This window comes from Verticillium dahliae, genomic scaffold (genome assembly GCF_000150675.1).
Source record: "Verticillium dahliae VdLs.17 supercont1.1 genomic scaffold, whole genome shotgun sequence".
In the NCBI taxonomy this organism is placed as follows: Eukaryota; Fungi; Ascomycota; class Sordariomycetes; order Glomerellales; family Plectosphaerellaceae; genus Verticillium; species Verticillium dahliae.
Genome location: NW_009276921.1, coordinates 2,558,031 through 2,573,484, shown reverse-complemented (window position 1 = coordinate 2,573,484; position 15,454 = coordinate 2,558,031). Strand labels below are relative to the sequence as shown.

General features: G+C 56.2%; 3 protein-coding genes and 1 non-coding gene across 4 annotated transcripts; 3 read left to right on the top strand and 1 right to left on the bottom strand.

The window, feature by feature from the left end:
* Positions 1 to 128: 128 nt before the first annotated feature.
* On the bottom strand, positions 129 to 635 carry VDAG_00777 (juvenile hormone epoxide hydrolase; the record flags this gene model as incomplete). The annotated part of the gene is made up of 3 exons (XM_009652154.1): positions 129 to 176; positions 259 to 531; positions 612 to 635. 3 exons carry the CDS (start codon positions 633 to 635, stop codon positions 129 to 131), a joined length of 345 nt encoding a protein of 114 aa, XP_009650449.1.
* Positions 636 to 1,353: 718 nt separating this feature from the next.
* Positions 1,354 to 1,458, top strand: VDAG_20062. Its single transcript has one exon. It is a non-coding gene; the product is annotated as a tRNA-Arg (tRNA).
* A 1,641-nt stretch (positions 1,459 to 3,099) lies between these two features.
* VDAG_00776 (serine/threonine-protein kinase gad8) lies at positions 3,100 to 4,936 on the top strand (the record flags this gene model as incomplete). The annotated part of the gene is made up of 2 exons (XM_009652153.1): positions 3,100 to 4,653; positions 4,730 to 4,936. 2 exons carry the CDS (start codon positions 3,100 to 3,102, stop codon positions 4,934 to 4,936), a joined length of 1,761 nt encoding a protein of 586 aa, XP_009650448.1.
* Positions 4,937 to 6,877: 1,941 nt separating this feature from the next.
* VDAG_00775 (glucose-6-phosphate isomerase) lies at positions 6,878 to 8,642 on the top strand (the record flags this gene model as incomplete). Its single annotated transcript, XM_009652152.1, has 3 exons — positions 6,878 to 7,908; positions 7,956 to 8,062; positions 8,119 to 8,642. The coding sequence occupies 3 exons, from the start codon at positions 6,878 to 6,880 to the stop codon at positions 8,640 to 8,642; spliced, it is 1,662 nt and encodes a 553-aa protein (XP_009650447.1).
* Positions 8,643 to 15,454: the final 6,812 nt, after the last annotated feature.

The following is a 15,454-nucleotide window of genomic DNA, read 5'->3' as shown; positions in this document are numbered from 1 at the left end:
CTCTCTCATCAGCATGCGAACAGTGCATGCTGATCATACCAAAGCCTTTTTTCTTCGAGAAGTCATGGAAGCCAAACCCCGGTTGTGAGGGGGCAACGACATGAAAGGCTGGTTTCCCTTCCTCGGGTTCAGTCAGCAGTGGGAGGATTTTGAGGACCTCCAGGAAAGAGCCGGGCCTGATCCTGTCAGCTCATGCACCATTACAGCCCTGTAACCTGTGTGTTCAACTGACCAGCCATGTAGGAACAGAAGCGGAACGGCGTCTGGCCTCGATGACCGATGGTGAAGAAAGTGGATGCCTAGGGCCTCAAAGCCGGGCACCTGTATCGTGGTTTTGAAGTGGTGGAAGGTGTTCAAGAAGGACTCATAGTTCTTCCAGTCATACTCGTCACGCCAGAACTGAACGAGCTCCTTGAACGCTTTGTGGCCGATCTCAAGGTCGTTCCATTCAACGGATCCCATGGCATCGTCAAGACGAGCGTACTTGAGCTTGACTCTCGTCTCCTCTAGCAGCGCATCCGGGACATTGATCTCAATTTCAGTAAGCAGACAAATCTTCCCCCCCTTTTGGCCGAAACGGATACATCCCCGCTGTTCGCTACCTTACTCACCGTAAAAGGCACGATGTCTGACATGGTTTCGTATCTACGTTATCGATGACTACTCCTTTACGTGAATGATATGTTCGCAATGTCGATTGATTTAAACCAAGAACAACATGAAGCACAGATGCTAACCGATGGCAATGGGGGGAATTGTTGTATTTGAGTAAAAAACGAAATGATCGACCACTCGATTGCTCTCTGTGGTAGTCGTTGGCGCGGCTGACGTTGACATGATCGAACGCCTACGAGCACCTGTGGTACCGCTGGGTTCCATTGGGGGGGGGGAAACCCCTCAACTGTAGGATAAAACATGTGAACTCTGGTGGTTCCTGATTAATTCCAACGGTAAATGTTGCATGGGATAGATCCAAGCTCCGAGCCAAACAGTAAAGCCAGTTGCCGCTTATAGACCTCGTAAGGAGTCTCTCGGCTTGTGACCAATGTCGAACCCGGCAGACGTCCCGCGATGTCTACATGTGTGAATGCCTAGGCGCAAATGCGCTGGAAGCATTTACATAAAAAAATATCAACTCGGTGCTGGTCTCGAATGGATGTTTGCTCATCGTTGACACGATGCTAAGGGACGGCTGCGGCCAGGTGTTGTATGGAGGACACCCCGCAGCTCCTGATTCCGGCCCATCTTTGCGAGGCCTCCCCGAAGCCAACCCCCAGGAAAGGGACAGGCGCCGTCGCAGAGCCTCCACCCTGTGGATCATGAACTGTTCAGAATTCGCCGATTTTCAACAAAGGCCGCATGGCCCAATGGCAAGGCGTCTGACTACGAACAGCACTTGATGAAAGATCCTCTGCTGTAGGCATCAGGAGATTGCAGGTTCGAGCCCTGCTGTGGTCAATTGTATGGCACCCGAAAGGGTGCACCATCTTTTTGAAGGTTTTGCGTGGTGCTTTTTGCCTATTATTACGTGTGCCACAACGGTGATACGAGTCTCAGATGTGCCAGGCTGTGTCGATCCCTTTCTCATCCAAAGAACCTTGAAGGGACACAGACGGTACCCCTTTATTCTGATGTGCATATTGGTGCCCAAGGTGTCTAGCATGTGTATGTGTCGCCGCCCCGAGAGATGACGGAACCAGTTTCGACTTGACAGGCCGCATCTCATTCGCGTAGGATATGTTGCAGAGCTGAAGAGACGGACGGGATGCATTCTTTTCGTTCACGGGTTTATTGGTCTTTCGGCGTTGTGAGTAACTTATATGGGCACCTCAGTGTTCGTTCTTCTTGGAACATTCGTAATCCAAGACGATCAAGTGAAATTCCAGGTGGGGCACAGCGCCACTGCCACTGTCACAGCCCCTGCCCCATCACCAAATCGTTCCTTGGATCAGTGCCTCTGAGTGCCTCCCACTGCAACTGGCCTCTGAGGAGCAGGTGCACCGCCCCCTCTGCTTCGTACCACCTCCTGCAAGCCTGCAAGGCAAGACCACCCCCCCAACACAACATTGAAACCCCTGGTTTAAACCTGCCCTGAGACCTGGAAGTTGAAGCATTCCCATACTCCCTTATACCTCAGCTTCCAGTCTCGATTCTCCTGTTTGTTCCTCGTCTCGACATCAATTCTCATTCCCCTTCCTCAACGCGGGACCCATTCACTAGATAAGCGGACCCGCGTGTGTTTGGATCGCCTGCCATCCGAGTTGGGTACCTGCCCCGACCAAGGTCACCCTCAGGTACCTTTCTGCCCGCCTGACACCTGCCGAGGGACATATTCACTACCTTACTCACCCCTCCTCCACTCGGTCCTCCTGGTCCTGGTCTCGCGCCTTCTCAGTTCAGCCCAGTCAACCAGTCGACTGCTAGCCACTTTGCGGGGTTCAACTTCGGTTCGCCAAACACCAGACCTGGGACCCTGGAGAGCCCCTTCCATCGATACAATACACCTCACCAGGCCTGCCCGACCGGTATCTGTCCGACCTTTTGACTTTGCTTCTGTTTCGTCATTCTCCAGAAGCAGGTTCTTGAATCGATTCTCTTCCGCATTATTCGCCCCTCGACCCCGTCTGCTGCGCTCCTTCCATTCTACTGACCTGAGGACACGGGCTGACAAAACCGCCCCCCCCCCCCCCCCCCCCCCCCCCCAAAAAATTTTCCTTTTTTTTTTTTGGGCCAAAGCCCCTTTTTTTTAAGAAGCCCCCCCCAAACCCCCGGCGAAAGGGTAGGGGGGACAAAAAAATTAGCCCATAAAGAGGGGAAAGCGCCACAAAAAACTAAGGGGAAACACCTGGGCCCCTTGGCCAGCACCTTCTCCCGTTCCCCCTCCACCTCGACCATCGTTGAAGGGGAAAAGGGCCAGCCCAGTGCCAGCGCGGGCGCCGCTGCCCCCGCCACTCCTTCCCCGCTGTCCAACAGCGACACCATCGGTACGTCTAGCTACGGCAGCAATGTCTGGAAGTTGTAGTCACGAGCAACCATTATGCCTCGCACCTTCCCGTAACCTTGGGCTAATCCCCTCACCCACCAGCTGCCTCCGAAAGCATGGCGCAAGCTCCTGTCGTCACGCCGCCCAAGCCCGGTATTCTCGTCGTCACACTCCACGAAGGCCAGGGCTTCTCGCTACCCGAACAGCACCGCGCCACATTCAACTCTTCGCACCCACAGAACTCTCTATCGACCGGAAATGCCCTCAGCGGTGTTGGCTCCGTACGCCCCGGCTCCTCTCAACGAGTGGCTGGCTCCTTGATCAACGGGTCCGGCCGTCCTCAGACATCGAGCGGCAGCGGCTTTAGCGGCATCCCCACGAATCACGGCCGCATCTCAGGAAAATACATGCCTTACGCACTGATCGACTTTGATAAGGTCCAAGTCTTCGTCAACTCTGTCGAGGGTACACCCGAGAACCCCCTCTGGGCAGGCAGCAACACGCAGTACAAGTTCGATGTGTCGCGTGTCACCGAGCTCGGCATCCACCTCTACATGCGCAACCCCTTGGCGGCACCAGGCTCCGGACGCAGCCAGGATATTTTCCTTGGCGTCGTCCGCATCAACCCTCGTTTCGAAGAGCGCCAATCGTTTGTCGAAGACCCCAAAGCCAGCAAGAAGGACCGCGAGTCGGCTGCCGCTGACCATGCCAATCGCGAGAAGAGCCTCGGACACAGCGGAGTCCAATGGACCGATGTGCAGTATGGCACTGGCAAGCTCAAGATTGGCGTTGAGTATGTCGAGAATCGTGCGGGCAAGCTTCAGATTGAGGACTTTGAATTGCTCAAGCTGGTAGGTAAGGGAAGCTTCGGCAAGGTCATGCAGGTTCGCAAGAAGGACACCCACCGGATCTACGCCGTGAAAACGATCCGCAAGGCACACATCATCTCCCGATCCGAAGTCGCACACACGCTGGCAGAGAGGTCGGTGCTGGCACAGATTAACAATCCCTTCATCGTCCCCCTCAAATTCACCTTCCAGTCACCTGCGAAGCTGTATTTCGTCCTCGCCTTCATCAACGGTGGCGAACTGTTCCACCACCTGCAGAAGGAGCAGCGTTTTGACGTCAATCGCTCGCGATTCTACACTGCAGAACTGCTCTGTGCCCTTGAGTGCCTCCACGGCTTCAACGTCATCTACCGCGATCTGAAGCCGGAGAACATTCTGCTCGACTACCAAGGTCACATTGCCTTGTGCGATTTCGGTCTCTGCAAGCTGGACATGAAGGACGAAGACAGGACCAACACATTCTGCGGTACCCCCGAATATCTGGCGCCTGAACTTCTCATGGGCCAGGGCTACCAGAAGACGGTGGATTGGTGGACCCTCGGAGTTCTGCTGTACGAGATGTTGACGGGTCTACCTCCTTTCTATGACGAGAACACCAACGAGATGTACCGCAAGATTCTGTCGGAACCACTTCACTTCCCCGGCCACGACATTGTGCCTCCTGCCGCCAAGGACCTTCTCATCAAGCTCCTCAACCGTAAGCCGGAAGAGCGCCTTGGAGCCAACGGCTCGGCCGAGATCAAGGCGCACCCCTTCTTCCACGCCATTGACTGGCGTAAGCTGCTGCAGCGCAAGTACGAGCCGGCGTTCAAGCCCAGCGTTGTGAGTTCAACCACAGATTTCCCGTAGTGCAGATTCTGTCTTATAGGAGAATGCATTGCTGACAATAGACTTTCAGGTGGATGCTCTGGACACCAACAACTTTGATCCCGAATTCACGAACGAAGCCCCGCAAGACTCGTTCGTGGATGGACCGATGCTCTCGCAGACGATGCAGAACCAGTTCCAGGGCTTCAGCTACAACCGGCCGATTGCAGGCCTCGGCGACGCAGGCGGCAGCATCAAGGATCCGTCCTTTGTCGGCAGTGTCCAGGACAACCGATAGATCGATCAGCAGCAGTGGACATGGCAACAACCGAAGACGAGGGACACGGACGAGAGGAGATATGCGAACGGAGGAAGAGGATCGCAGCTCTTGCATGCAACACTTGTTTTTGTCTGGCCCCGGCCTTGTGTTTGGCGTTTGGGAAAGGGCATATCTTGCTGACTTGGGTTGTGAGAGGGGCAAGGGACCAGCCGCGTGTGGTTTTATCCTTGTAGACAAGACGCGGCGCCGCAGCTGCTGCCCCCCGAAAACGGAGGCGCCTGGCGAGCAGCTGGTCACGAACAGCAAAGCAGAACAGAAGAGGACATGCACATGCGAGAGAGAGAGAGAGAGACATCTACCGCAAGTGCTCAAACTCCCTACTTCTCCCAATGAACAAGCACATTTTGACCCCCATCATTATGCACACATGGACCCCCACGGTCCAGGGGCCTTTCGCCAGGTAGCCCGGCTCTTCGGTGGTGTAGCTGAGAGCATCATGATAAATTGACGGGGCGAAGGTGAATCTCGAGTTGGTTGCTGGTGACATCAAGCTGACATGTTCATGCCGTAAAGAGAAGGAGGACTGTAGTAATTCTTCCGGATGGTGGCAGCATCATCCAGTGAGCATCGCCGTGGAAGTCCGGGGTTCCAACCGAATACCCATCGTCGGCTTCCTGGGCTCTGAGAGAATTTGGCTCAGTCAGCCCAGCGCCTGAGAACTAACTAGAAGAAAAGGCTAACAAATCGTCAACTGCCCCAGGTCGGAAGTTCCCAACCGCACCACCCAGTTCGCTGGAAGAGACGCCGAGTGGATCGGCCTCGGCCAGAAGCGGGCGGGGCGGGGGCCATATGTCACTAACTGCCCGCTGCCAACCTGCCCTTACCTGCCAGGTACTATAGGTACCTAGGTAACTTCCAACATTCTTAATCCACCTTCTTTTAATTCAGATTCTGGTACGATATATGAATCAAATTCTATAAATTCATCATTTGAGTCTATAAAGTCTGGACAATGTAGGTACCTTAGGTAAGGTAGGTAGGTTCCCAACGAAGTGCCCCATGACAGCCTGGTGGGAGAGCTCGGGGAGGTACCTGTGAGGCAGGGATAGTGGACCAGTGCCGCGGGGCAGGCGCACAGCTAAGGCTGGGCCCCCTTGTCAGAGGTACTTCTGAAATAGCCCGCTAGCGCCGTTTGGAGGAAGTACCATTGAGCCAAAGGCTTTGCAATTCAATGGCTGAGAGGGTCAGGGCCTTGTCACGACCATAACGGTGCTTGCTCTGTGTGCTGTCCCGGCGCCGGCTGATTGATGTTCTTGTCTGCCCCTCACCAGCAAAGTCACCCCTCCTTCACCTCGACCTTCCAGACATCCCACCTTTTGTGTCCGTCCTTCAACAAAACCTGGCGTCACCCCCCAACAAGTTGCTTCCCGAGGGCATCACTCATTTTCACACGGTTCAATCTCAATTAGGTTTGTCTACCCCCCGGGTCTCTTTGCCCTGTCTACGTTTCTCTACTTTGCTTGGGAGCTTCGTGATTGTCTGTCGTCATATCCACGCATAGGCTCTGCCTCTCGCGCATGACCCCGCTATGCTGGAGCTTGGTGCAGCTTGGTGCAAACACACACGGTTCACCTCGAGACTCGACTATCCACAGACTGTCTTGCTTCGGCAGCAGAAGTCGCCAAAGGGGGACATGGGAAATTACATTGAGGGATGATTTGATAATGCTCCGCTGCCGGAGCTCGACGCGGGCGATGGTCTGTTATCTGCTCCCTGCATCTCCGGTTTCTGCGGGTGGTGGCTGCCCCTCCAACTCGGGCTCCCCACAGCTTGTCCCTGACGACGTCTTCAAAATCACGACTTCGATTTCTGAATTTCTGCTCTTCTCTTTTCACTGTCGGGAACCCCAGCTGACCTTTTCTGCTCTTCAGACCTATCCTGCAATCCTTCCCCTTCAAAATGCCTCAAGCCTCCTCCCTACCCGCGTGGGCCGACCTTCAAGCCCACCGCGACAATGTTGGCAAGAACTTTGTCCTCAAGGAGGCCTTCGCTTCCGACCCTGAGCGCTTTGCCAAGTTCTCTCGCACCTTCGCCACCGCCGAAGGCACCGAGATCCTCTTCGACTTCTCCAAGAACTTCCTGACAGAGGAGACCCTTGACCTGCTGGTCAAGCTGGCGGAGCAGGCCGAGGTCGAGAAGAAGCGCGATGCCATGTTCGCCGGCGAGAAGATCAACTTCACCGAGAAGCGTGCTGTCTACCACACTGCTCTGCGCAACGTTGGCGGCTGGGACATGCAGGTGGACGGTGCCAACGTCATGAACGGCCCCAACGGCGTCAACGCCGTTCTCGAACACATGAAGGAGTTCTCCGAGCAGGTGCGCTCCGGCGCCTGGACCGGTTTCACTGGAAAGAAGCTGACCAACATTGTCAACATTGGCATTGGTGGTTCTGATCTCGGTCCCGTCATGGTCACCGAGGCCCTCAAGCACTACGGCGCCAAGGACACGACCCTGCACTTTGTCTCCAACATTGACGGCACCCACATGGCTGAGGCCCTTGCCGCGTCTGATCCCGAGACCACCCTCTTCCTCGTCGCCTCCAAGACCTTCACCACGGCCGAGACCACGACCAACGCCAACACGGCCAAGACCTGGTTCCTTGAGCAGACCGGCGGCAAGGGCGAGATTGCCAAGCACTTTGTTGCTCTGTCTACCAACGAGGCCGAGGTCTCCAAGTTTGGCATTGACACCAAGAACATGTTCGGCTTCGAGAGCTGGGTCGGTGGCCGCTACTCTGTCTGGAGCGCCATCGGCCTCAGCGTTGCGCTGTACATTGGCTTTGACAACTTTTACAAGTTCCTCGGCGGCGCGCACGCCATGGACAAGCACTTCCGCGAGACGCCCCTCAAGGAGAACATTCCCCTGCTGGGTGGTCTCTTGAGCGTGTGGTACTCTGACTTCTTCCAGGCCCAGACTCATCTGGTGGCTCCGTACGTCTGTCGATTCCGGCCTGGTGTGCCAAGCTAACAAGCTGCAGCTTCGACCAGTACCTGCACCGCTTCCCCGCCTACCTCCAGCAGCTGTCCATGGAGTCCAATGGCAAGAGCATCACCTCTGACGGCACTGCTGCCAAGTACACGACTGGTGAGTCTATTCTTTGCCATCTCCCCTGGCCGATAGGCAGGTCACTGACAGCGCAGGCCCCATTCTCTTCGGCGAGCCCTGCACAAACGCCCAGCACTCCTTCTTCCAGCTTGTCCACCAGGGCACCAAGCTCATCCCCACCGACTTCATCCTGGCTGCCAAGTCTCACAACCCCATCTCGGACAACCTGCACCAGAAGATGCTTGCCTCCAACTACTTTGCCCAGGCTGAGGCTCTCATGGTCGGCAAGACGGCTGACGAGGTCCGCGCCGAAGGCAGCACTCCTGAAGACCTCGTCCCCCACAAAGTCTTCCTCGGCAACCGCCCCACCACCTCCATCCTCGTCGGCGGCCACATTGGCCCTGCCGAGCTCGGTGCGCTCATTGTCTACTACGAGCACCTCACCTTCGTCGAGGGTGCCGTCTGGGACATCAACTCCTTTGACCAGTGGGGCGTTGAGCTCGGCAAGGTCCTTGCCAAGAAGATTCTTGGCGAGCTCGACGCCGAGGGCAACGGCGAGGGTCACGACGCCTCGACCGGGGGCCTCATTGGCGCTTTCAAGCGTTACTCCAAGATGTAAGGCATGTGAGCGGCGGGTGGGGAAGTGCATGCCGCGGCATGATGGTTTGATGCTGGGTTTTGAAAATGGTAGATTGCTATGAAAGCTCAATGAAGCGTTAATAACTGCTGCTTCTGTCCTGTGATAAAGGCTCGGTATCGTGTATACCAACACACCATGATGAGGCGGTGAAGAATGCCCCATCCGAGCTTTCTCCTGCCTCAGACATGTCTCTTTGACTCTGTGATATGTCTCCTACTCGGAGTAATTACCAGGCAGGCCTCCCACGTCGCCCGGCAGCAGCAACGGCAGCGGGCTCGGCATGTGTCCCGGCAAGGCTCAGCACGTCTAGCCGGCCGAAGGAAACGAACATGGACCAGCAAAATCAAGCAATCTTCTCGAAGTAGCGTATGAGATTGAGGTCCACAGAGGGCTTCGTTCAATCGTCATCATCCCCGTGATCCCCAACACAAGTCGCCGCGCAAAGGACTCGCGCCCAGCGACTCCCCCACAACGCAAGAGACGGCAAGCAGGCAAAGAGAGTCCCGAAGCTCCCTCCACCCCCAGTATCAAGACCAGCGCTCGGACCAGGCAACCTGGGTAGAGCAACCTCATACAAAGGCGTAGTACACTGCTCGCTAACAGCCTCGAGAGAACCATCACGGGACAGCGCCGGGATGACTGCACCGAGGGCCCCCAAGAACAGAGACGGCCGTGTGCCGATATCCTTTCAAGCGGCGCAACGAAGCCAACCAGATCGCCGCGACCCCCAGGTCCCCCAGGTCCCCCAGGTCCCCCAGGTCCCACAGGTCCCTTAGGACCCCCAGGACCTACAGAAAGAACAAGTGACACGGACCATCCGATCGCTACAAGAGGCGAAGGACATATACGACAGGGAACTACGATATGTCAACAAATCCAAGAGCAACACCACGGCACCCACGACGACGGGAACCCCGTCGGATCCCCCCCGCAGGCGCCGAAAAGCCGATCCGGCAGCCATCCGTCGAGGAACTATCGAGGCTTGTACGCTTCAGGTCACGCATATTGCGAAAGCGGCTAGGGTTTCGACCGACCGGGCGGGTTCCCCGGTCACCGCGCGAGTCGTTACGACCATAGCTGCTCGCGACGCTGAGCGACCAAAATACCTTGATCCAACAGGCGTTGAGAGACCCGCGTGTCGGACTTCAGGTTCGGTTCGCAACAAGCCCACCGTCATCATAAGGCACGGCGGAGAGGTTCCGAGGCCTACGTTGTAGAGTCTATAAGAGAGCCCCGTGCACGACTGCGAAGGACGCGCTGATACGGGATACCGTTAGACCTAGATCCGGCTTTTGAATAGCACATCAAAGGAACCGAGAGAAGCCCGCGTTTCCCCCTACCACAACCCGAAATGAATCCCATACAGTAGCGGCTGACTTGAAGATGGCTGTTTAATAGTGAAGAGATGGCGCGGCAACGCGGGCGCCTTTTTAGCTATATAGGACTCATAGTCGCGGTAACTATATCATCTTCATCATCACTATTAGTGCGGCGCCGTAAACATAAGAGACTCAACAAATACATTCCAGCGCAGACCAGCGGAGTAACCGTTTCCCTCATACTCTGCTGGCGCTGCAGGACATTGCGACCTATCTTGAGCGAGGATATCAGAACGGGCCACTGTGTCAACCGGGGAGGAGGGGCGGGGTGTTCCGCTTGCGCATCGGTCGGTAAAACACGGCCGATGTCACCACGCGGGAAAAACTGCATCTTGAAATGAGAGAGCTATGCAGCGGCTGAAAGTTTGTTTTTCGGGTTTCCCCCGTTTGATGTTCCTGCTGGAGGGATCCCAGGACCTGGTTTACATCGGGTTGGTCATGCTCACGGCTTAGCTGGGTGTGCCGGATTATTAGGCAGTCATAAAGGTTTACAATTAACCACTTGCATGTGATATATGGCTTGGACCATGGGTCAATGTGGCTGGGTAGCCTCAGATGGACGAGGCCTCTGGGTGAATATCAAATTGCCTACCTTCGTTATGAAGGACCCGCTCGAGAATGACGGAACGAGAGTCTCGAGGGAGATGGACAAACGGACCCCATACTCGACAGTTCTGACCGAACAGGGAGCCCGAAACGGTATCATGTCATTTCAATGCCAGGTGACAAGCACCAGTGAGACATGTGCTCTCAAAAATGAACGTGTGATTTCGGTCATTCAGTCAACCCCTCATCCTCTCTCCCCCAGATGCAAACCCCTCATCGATACATGTGCCCCTCACGATCCACGATCAGGAGCCAAGGGGGAAATAATGCCGTAACGCAAACCACGCAGGTCACAAGCGAGCACCCAAGAAGAAGCGCAAATGTCGTGTCCTGCGTGACTGCCAAGATATGCAATGCCGGGTATCCGCGCGTCCCATCTGGTGCTGGACGTCTTGGCCGTCGTTGGAGTCGACGGCGGGGAGGCGCAGGCATGCTGCGGGGATAGCGGAGGAGGGAGGAGTTTGGGCTCGCGATAAGGATCGGTTTCGTGTTGATCGACTTTGCGCTTCCCGCTGCCCTTCGTAGGTAGCCGCAGGGGATTGCGGAAAAGGCCAATTTGCGCCGCTCAACGTCCGGAAGCATGGCATAGAGACAACCAAACGCCGTGCCTGTAAGGATCAACCAGAGCTTGATAGACCGCCAACATGAGGATTCACACAGCCTGTTGCTTCTCATCCAACGTCGGTCTTCCCCCCTCCTCCCCATCATCGGCGGCCTCCTCCTCGTCGGCCTGCTCCAACCATCCACCCCCGCGATTCAATCGCAGTCCCTTGATGCAGCGCGTTGCATGGGGTGCAAAAGCAGGCGGCCGCTTCGGGCGCGCAACGCCGGGTGTGTCGAAAGAGCGCAACCACCGGGTCAAGTCGGCCCCACCAGGCGGTTCGGTACGCTGAAGGTCCATACGTAAGGGGGTGTCATTGACTGTGGACGAAAAAACGGCGGGTGAGGCGTTTTGAGAGGGCCCACGACCAGCGGCCCGAGGTGATTCTCCGGCCGGAACGTCGTCGCTCCGCAAGCCATGTTGCCCATGCATGTACATTGCCATGAACACGGAGCAAACACGGCAGCGAGCGAGAACGTTTGGGCCGTTGCTGGGTGGATTCGTGTGAACGCTGATCTTTCGAACAACGTCGTGTTGTGTCAGCGGGGGCTGTGCGGGACGTGGTGAAAGAGAAAACCCCCTCGTGCTGGACGGAGTCTAGATTCGGGCCATGGGGATGGCCAAGTCCAATGAAACGAAATCAAATGTGGACTGCAGGGACTATCGCCACGGCGGCGCCTATCCCAGGTTCTGACCATTGTTAGTGAGGCACGAGGGATGGCCGCGATGACTGTGCAGACTGGACGTCGGAGATCAGACTAATGGTGTGAGGAGGCTCTTCTTCGTGTGACGTGATGTTGGAGGCTAGGAGGCTAGTGCCCTTTGTGATTATGTTTGATGATGTCGATGGAGCCCGCCAGAATGGACATCCGCAACAGTACCGTTTGATGATGCCAATGGGTTTTGCTCTTGGCGATGCGTAGACTTGGATGCGTTGTCGCTTCCAAAGCCTATTGGATCACGGATAGGAACACCCTCTTGACGGCTAAGCACCACCACCTTTCCCCAGATCGACCAGTTGCTGATAGGCTGAGGTGACCCAAAGATGCTATGACCACATGCTATCTGGGGAAATCCGTGACAAGCGAACAATAACTGGAGTTCTGGAGCCGGCAGAAGAGATTGATAGGTCTGCGAAGGGAAGCTGGAGATGCGCATCCCTCTTGACTTGTCGATCCGGCGAACGATTGCGCTCCGCTCGGAGTCTGGGGTGAAAGGGGGAAGCTTGTCCAGACGACTTTGAACAGCTCGTTCATGTTTTCTCATTGCCGCAATGTCCATGAGGGTGCCCACATGTCATCACCAGCGTCAACGAGACGGGGGCACTGGGCGTCCTCTGGCTGACGATCTGACGACCGCCAGGGTCATTCCCACGGCTGTGCTTCATTCGATGCTACTGCAGCATGCGCTGACCGAGCGAGCCAGACCGACAGACACTACTGACGTCGTACATATGAGATGCGGGGTGCTGCTACGAGAGACGCACCCGAGGATAGCGTACTTGTATTCGAAGCGGGGTCTTTGCATCTTCCACATGTGCCCCAGACGAACCAACGCGCCTGTCGTCAACGTTCCCTTCGAGGAGGGTCATGACAGCTTGCGTGTTTTGCCTTGATATCATCCTTCAACACAAGAGCATTTGAAATGCAAGGCTGTTTGATAGTAGCGATCCAGGGCCGAGCCGAGCAAGAGTCAAGATGGCCCACGAACTGTTCCGACGATGCCTTCAGGGCCCAACAGTTTGCGATCGGCCAAAGCGGGATGACGGATGCCAAGACCATGCCAGGCGCAGGAAGAAATCCCTTGAATTTTTCTGTGGGGATGTGAGGCGATCCGTCGTGAAGGATCCCTCCGATTAGCTGGGGCGCCTTGTGGGTTAGTGTTTTCGATGGGCAAGTTATCGGCCATTGGCTGGTCAGACGATTGCTGAGGGTGTGCGGCACTTTGGTGACCCTTGGACAAGGGGGGGGGGGGCTGGCTTGTTCGCGACGTCACCTCCAGATGAGGGATAAGTCGTCGTTTTGGCATCAAGATTGATGGTGAACGAGCACAGTAGCCCCCGGCTTCTGCAACTAGAAGGCCTTTGCGGCGACAGAAGGACGATGGAGGGGCGCACGATGACGATGAAATACCTGCAAGGCGTGCCGAGCCGGTGGTATTCTCAACGACGACTTAACGGTAGCAGTCGATGGAACGAATCAGTCATACCAGCGGGGACTTGTGATTCATCATGAGGGTATCGTGAAGCGGAATGATGGCGGTTACGTTTCGTCCAACGCGGGTGACGAGCGTTCCACCATGTCATGACGATCAGGGCGGGCGATACAGAGAGAGAGGCCTTTTCAGGGGTTTCGGGGGAAACGGCCGAGACAAGGTGACCAGGCGACCTCTGCTCAGGGCCGCCCAGAGAGGCTCGATGTATGTGATCGTGGGGCGCAAGGAATGAGATGCACCGTCCATCTTGGAGAGAAGGCCTGTGACTGCCTGGAGGAAGATTACGGAAGCAACGGGCGTAGAAAACGGGGCGTTGTCGGACGTTTCGGGCCACGAGGATGCAAACAGGCGGGGCCCAAATGCACCCCTTTGATGACCCTTGACCGATCATTGGATGATAACATAAGCCACTCTGCTTTCCGGTCCACACTGCTTCGCGCCCCATGCCCTGTGCTCCAGGGCCTCAGCCGCTGGACCGGCACGCTGAGTCAACGGGCGTTGGTGGGTCCCAGATGGTGACGACAGGCGATGCGTGAGCCCCCTTCTGGCCCCCAAGAATAGGTACCAACTTACTGTACTACGTAAGGCAAGGCACTGTAGGTAATGAGTGGCCCCTGAAATATAACGCTCGCCCAGAATGAGGGGTTTAATCGACGCAGCAGGCCGATCAGCCAGGACAGACGGCTCAAAGACAACATGGTTGTCGTCCCGGCGTCACAAGGAAACGCAAATGGCTTCCGATGCATCGGGCTCGGGCGGCCAAAGGCCCGAAATCCTGCCAAGTACGGCCGTCTTGACCTCTGGTCTGCATGCAAAAGGCGAAATATAGTACGAAGGCAAAAGGGGCCAACATCGTGCCTTTGACGGCGCTGCTGGGTGGCGCCACTGTTGTGCCGTTTCGACTATCCATGCGAGTGAGAATAGATGGAAGCTTGGGGATACCTTGCCAGCTTGCCGAGCCTTTTCTTCCTGACAATATCCCTCACGAAGACAGCCTATTGTTTGACGGCTGTTGCGCTCTAACGAGCAACCCCTGTCACGATACATGTAGCACTTGGTATGTCCCTGGAGCCGCTGCCAGGTACCACTGGTGACAGCTAGAGCAAGGCCGTTTGGGTGTTCCTTCACTGTTCCTTCACAAGGCTCCCTGTCGGGCTTGACACACTTGACAGGCAACACAAGATGAAAGAGACAACCAGCCGGCACCCAAGTCTGATCTGTCTGATCTGTGGATCAGGCACAGGGAATATGGGACACATCGTCCGGGATCCCATTAAACCTCAAGCCTTGCTGACGGCGGCTGGCGACTGAATAAGCCTCTGTACCCAGACGTGTACCATGTACATGTCCCTAAGACGTCGAAAATGAGCCGAGAGAGCACAGCACGTCCGACGTAAGACGCACAGCAACCGAGGCAACATCATCGGGAGAGTTACGTCTCGGTTCGTGGTCGATGGGCGATGTGACCAGGAGGACTGTTTCGATCCCAAATCGCAACACCCATATGACACTCAATCTCGTCAAACCGGAGCGCTCGACCGCCAGTCCGACAGACGGAATCTGGGCAGCACAGGCAGGCTTTGGCCATTCGTTGTCGTGTTCCCCTTTTCCCCTTCTGCCCTCTTCAGTCCAGGACCCGATGCCCCTCGGTGGAGTTGTGAAGGAGGCTGTGGAGCGGCTGGTTCTGGGGGGGGGGTGCAAACAGATTCCGTTTCATTGGCCGTTATGTGGTCCAACCTGCACAAAATACGCTCACGGCATGACGCCGGCCTGTTTCGACAAGGAAGCGGGGCGTTGGACCACTGTGGCCAGTACCCTGCAGCGCCGCTGGCGTCTCCTGTCGGACGAGGGGGCGTCCTCCTAATCGCGATGCAGGCAGAGGTCCAAAGGGCAGGCAAGGGACAATGCCATCATTGCTTCGTCCCGCTTGGCCTCATTGGGCGTAGCAAGGTGCCCCTCCGAGAGAAGAGGCCGCATGTGGATTGGACAAG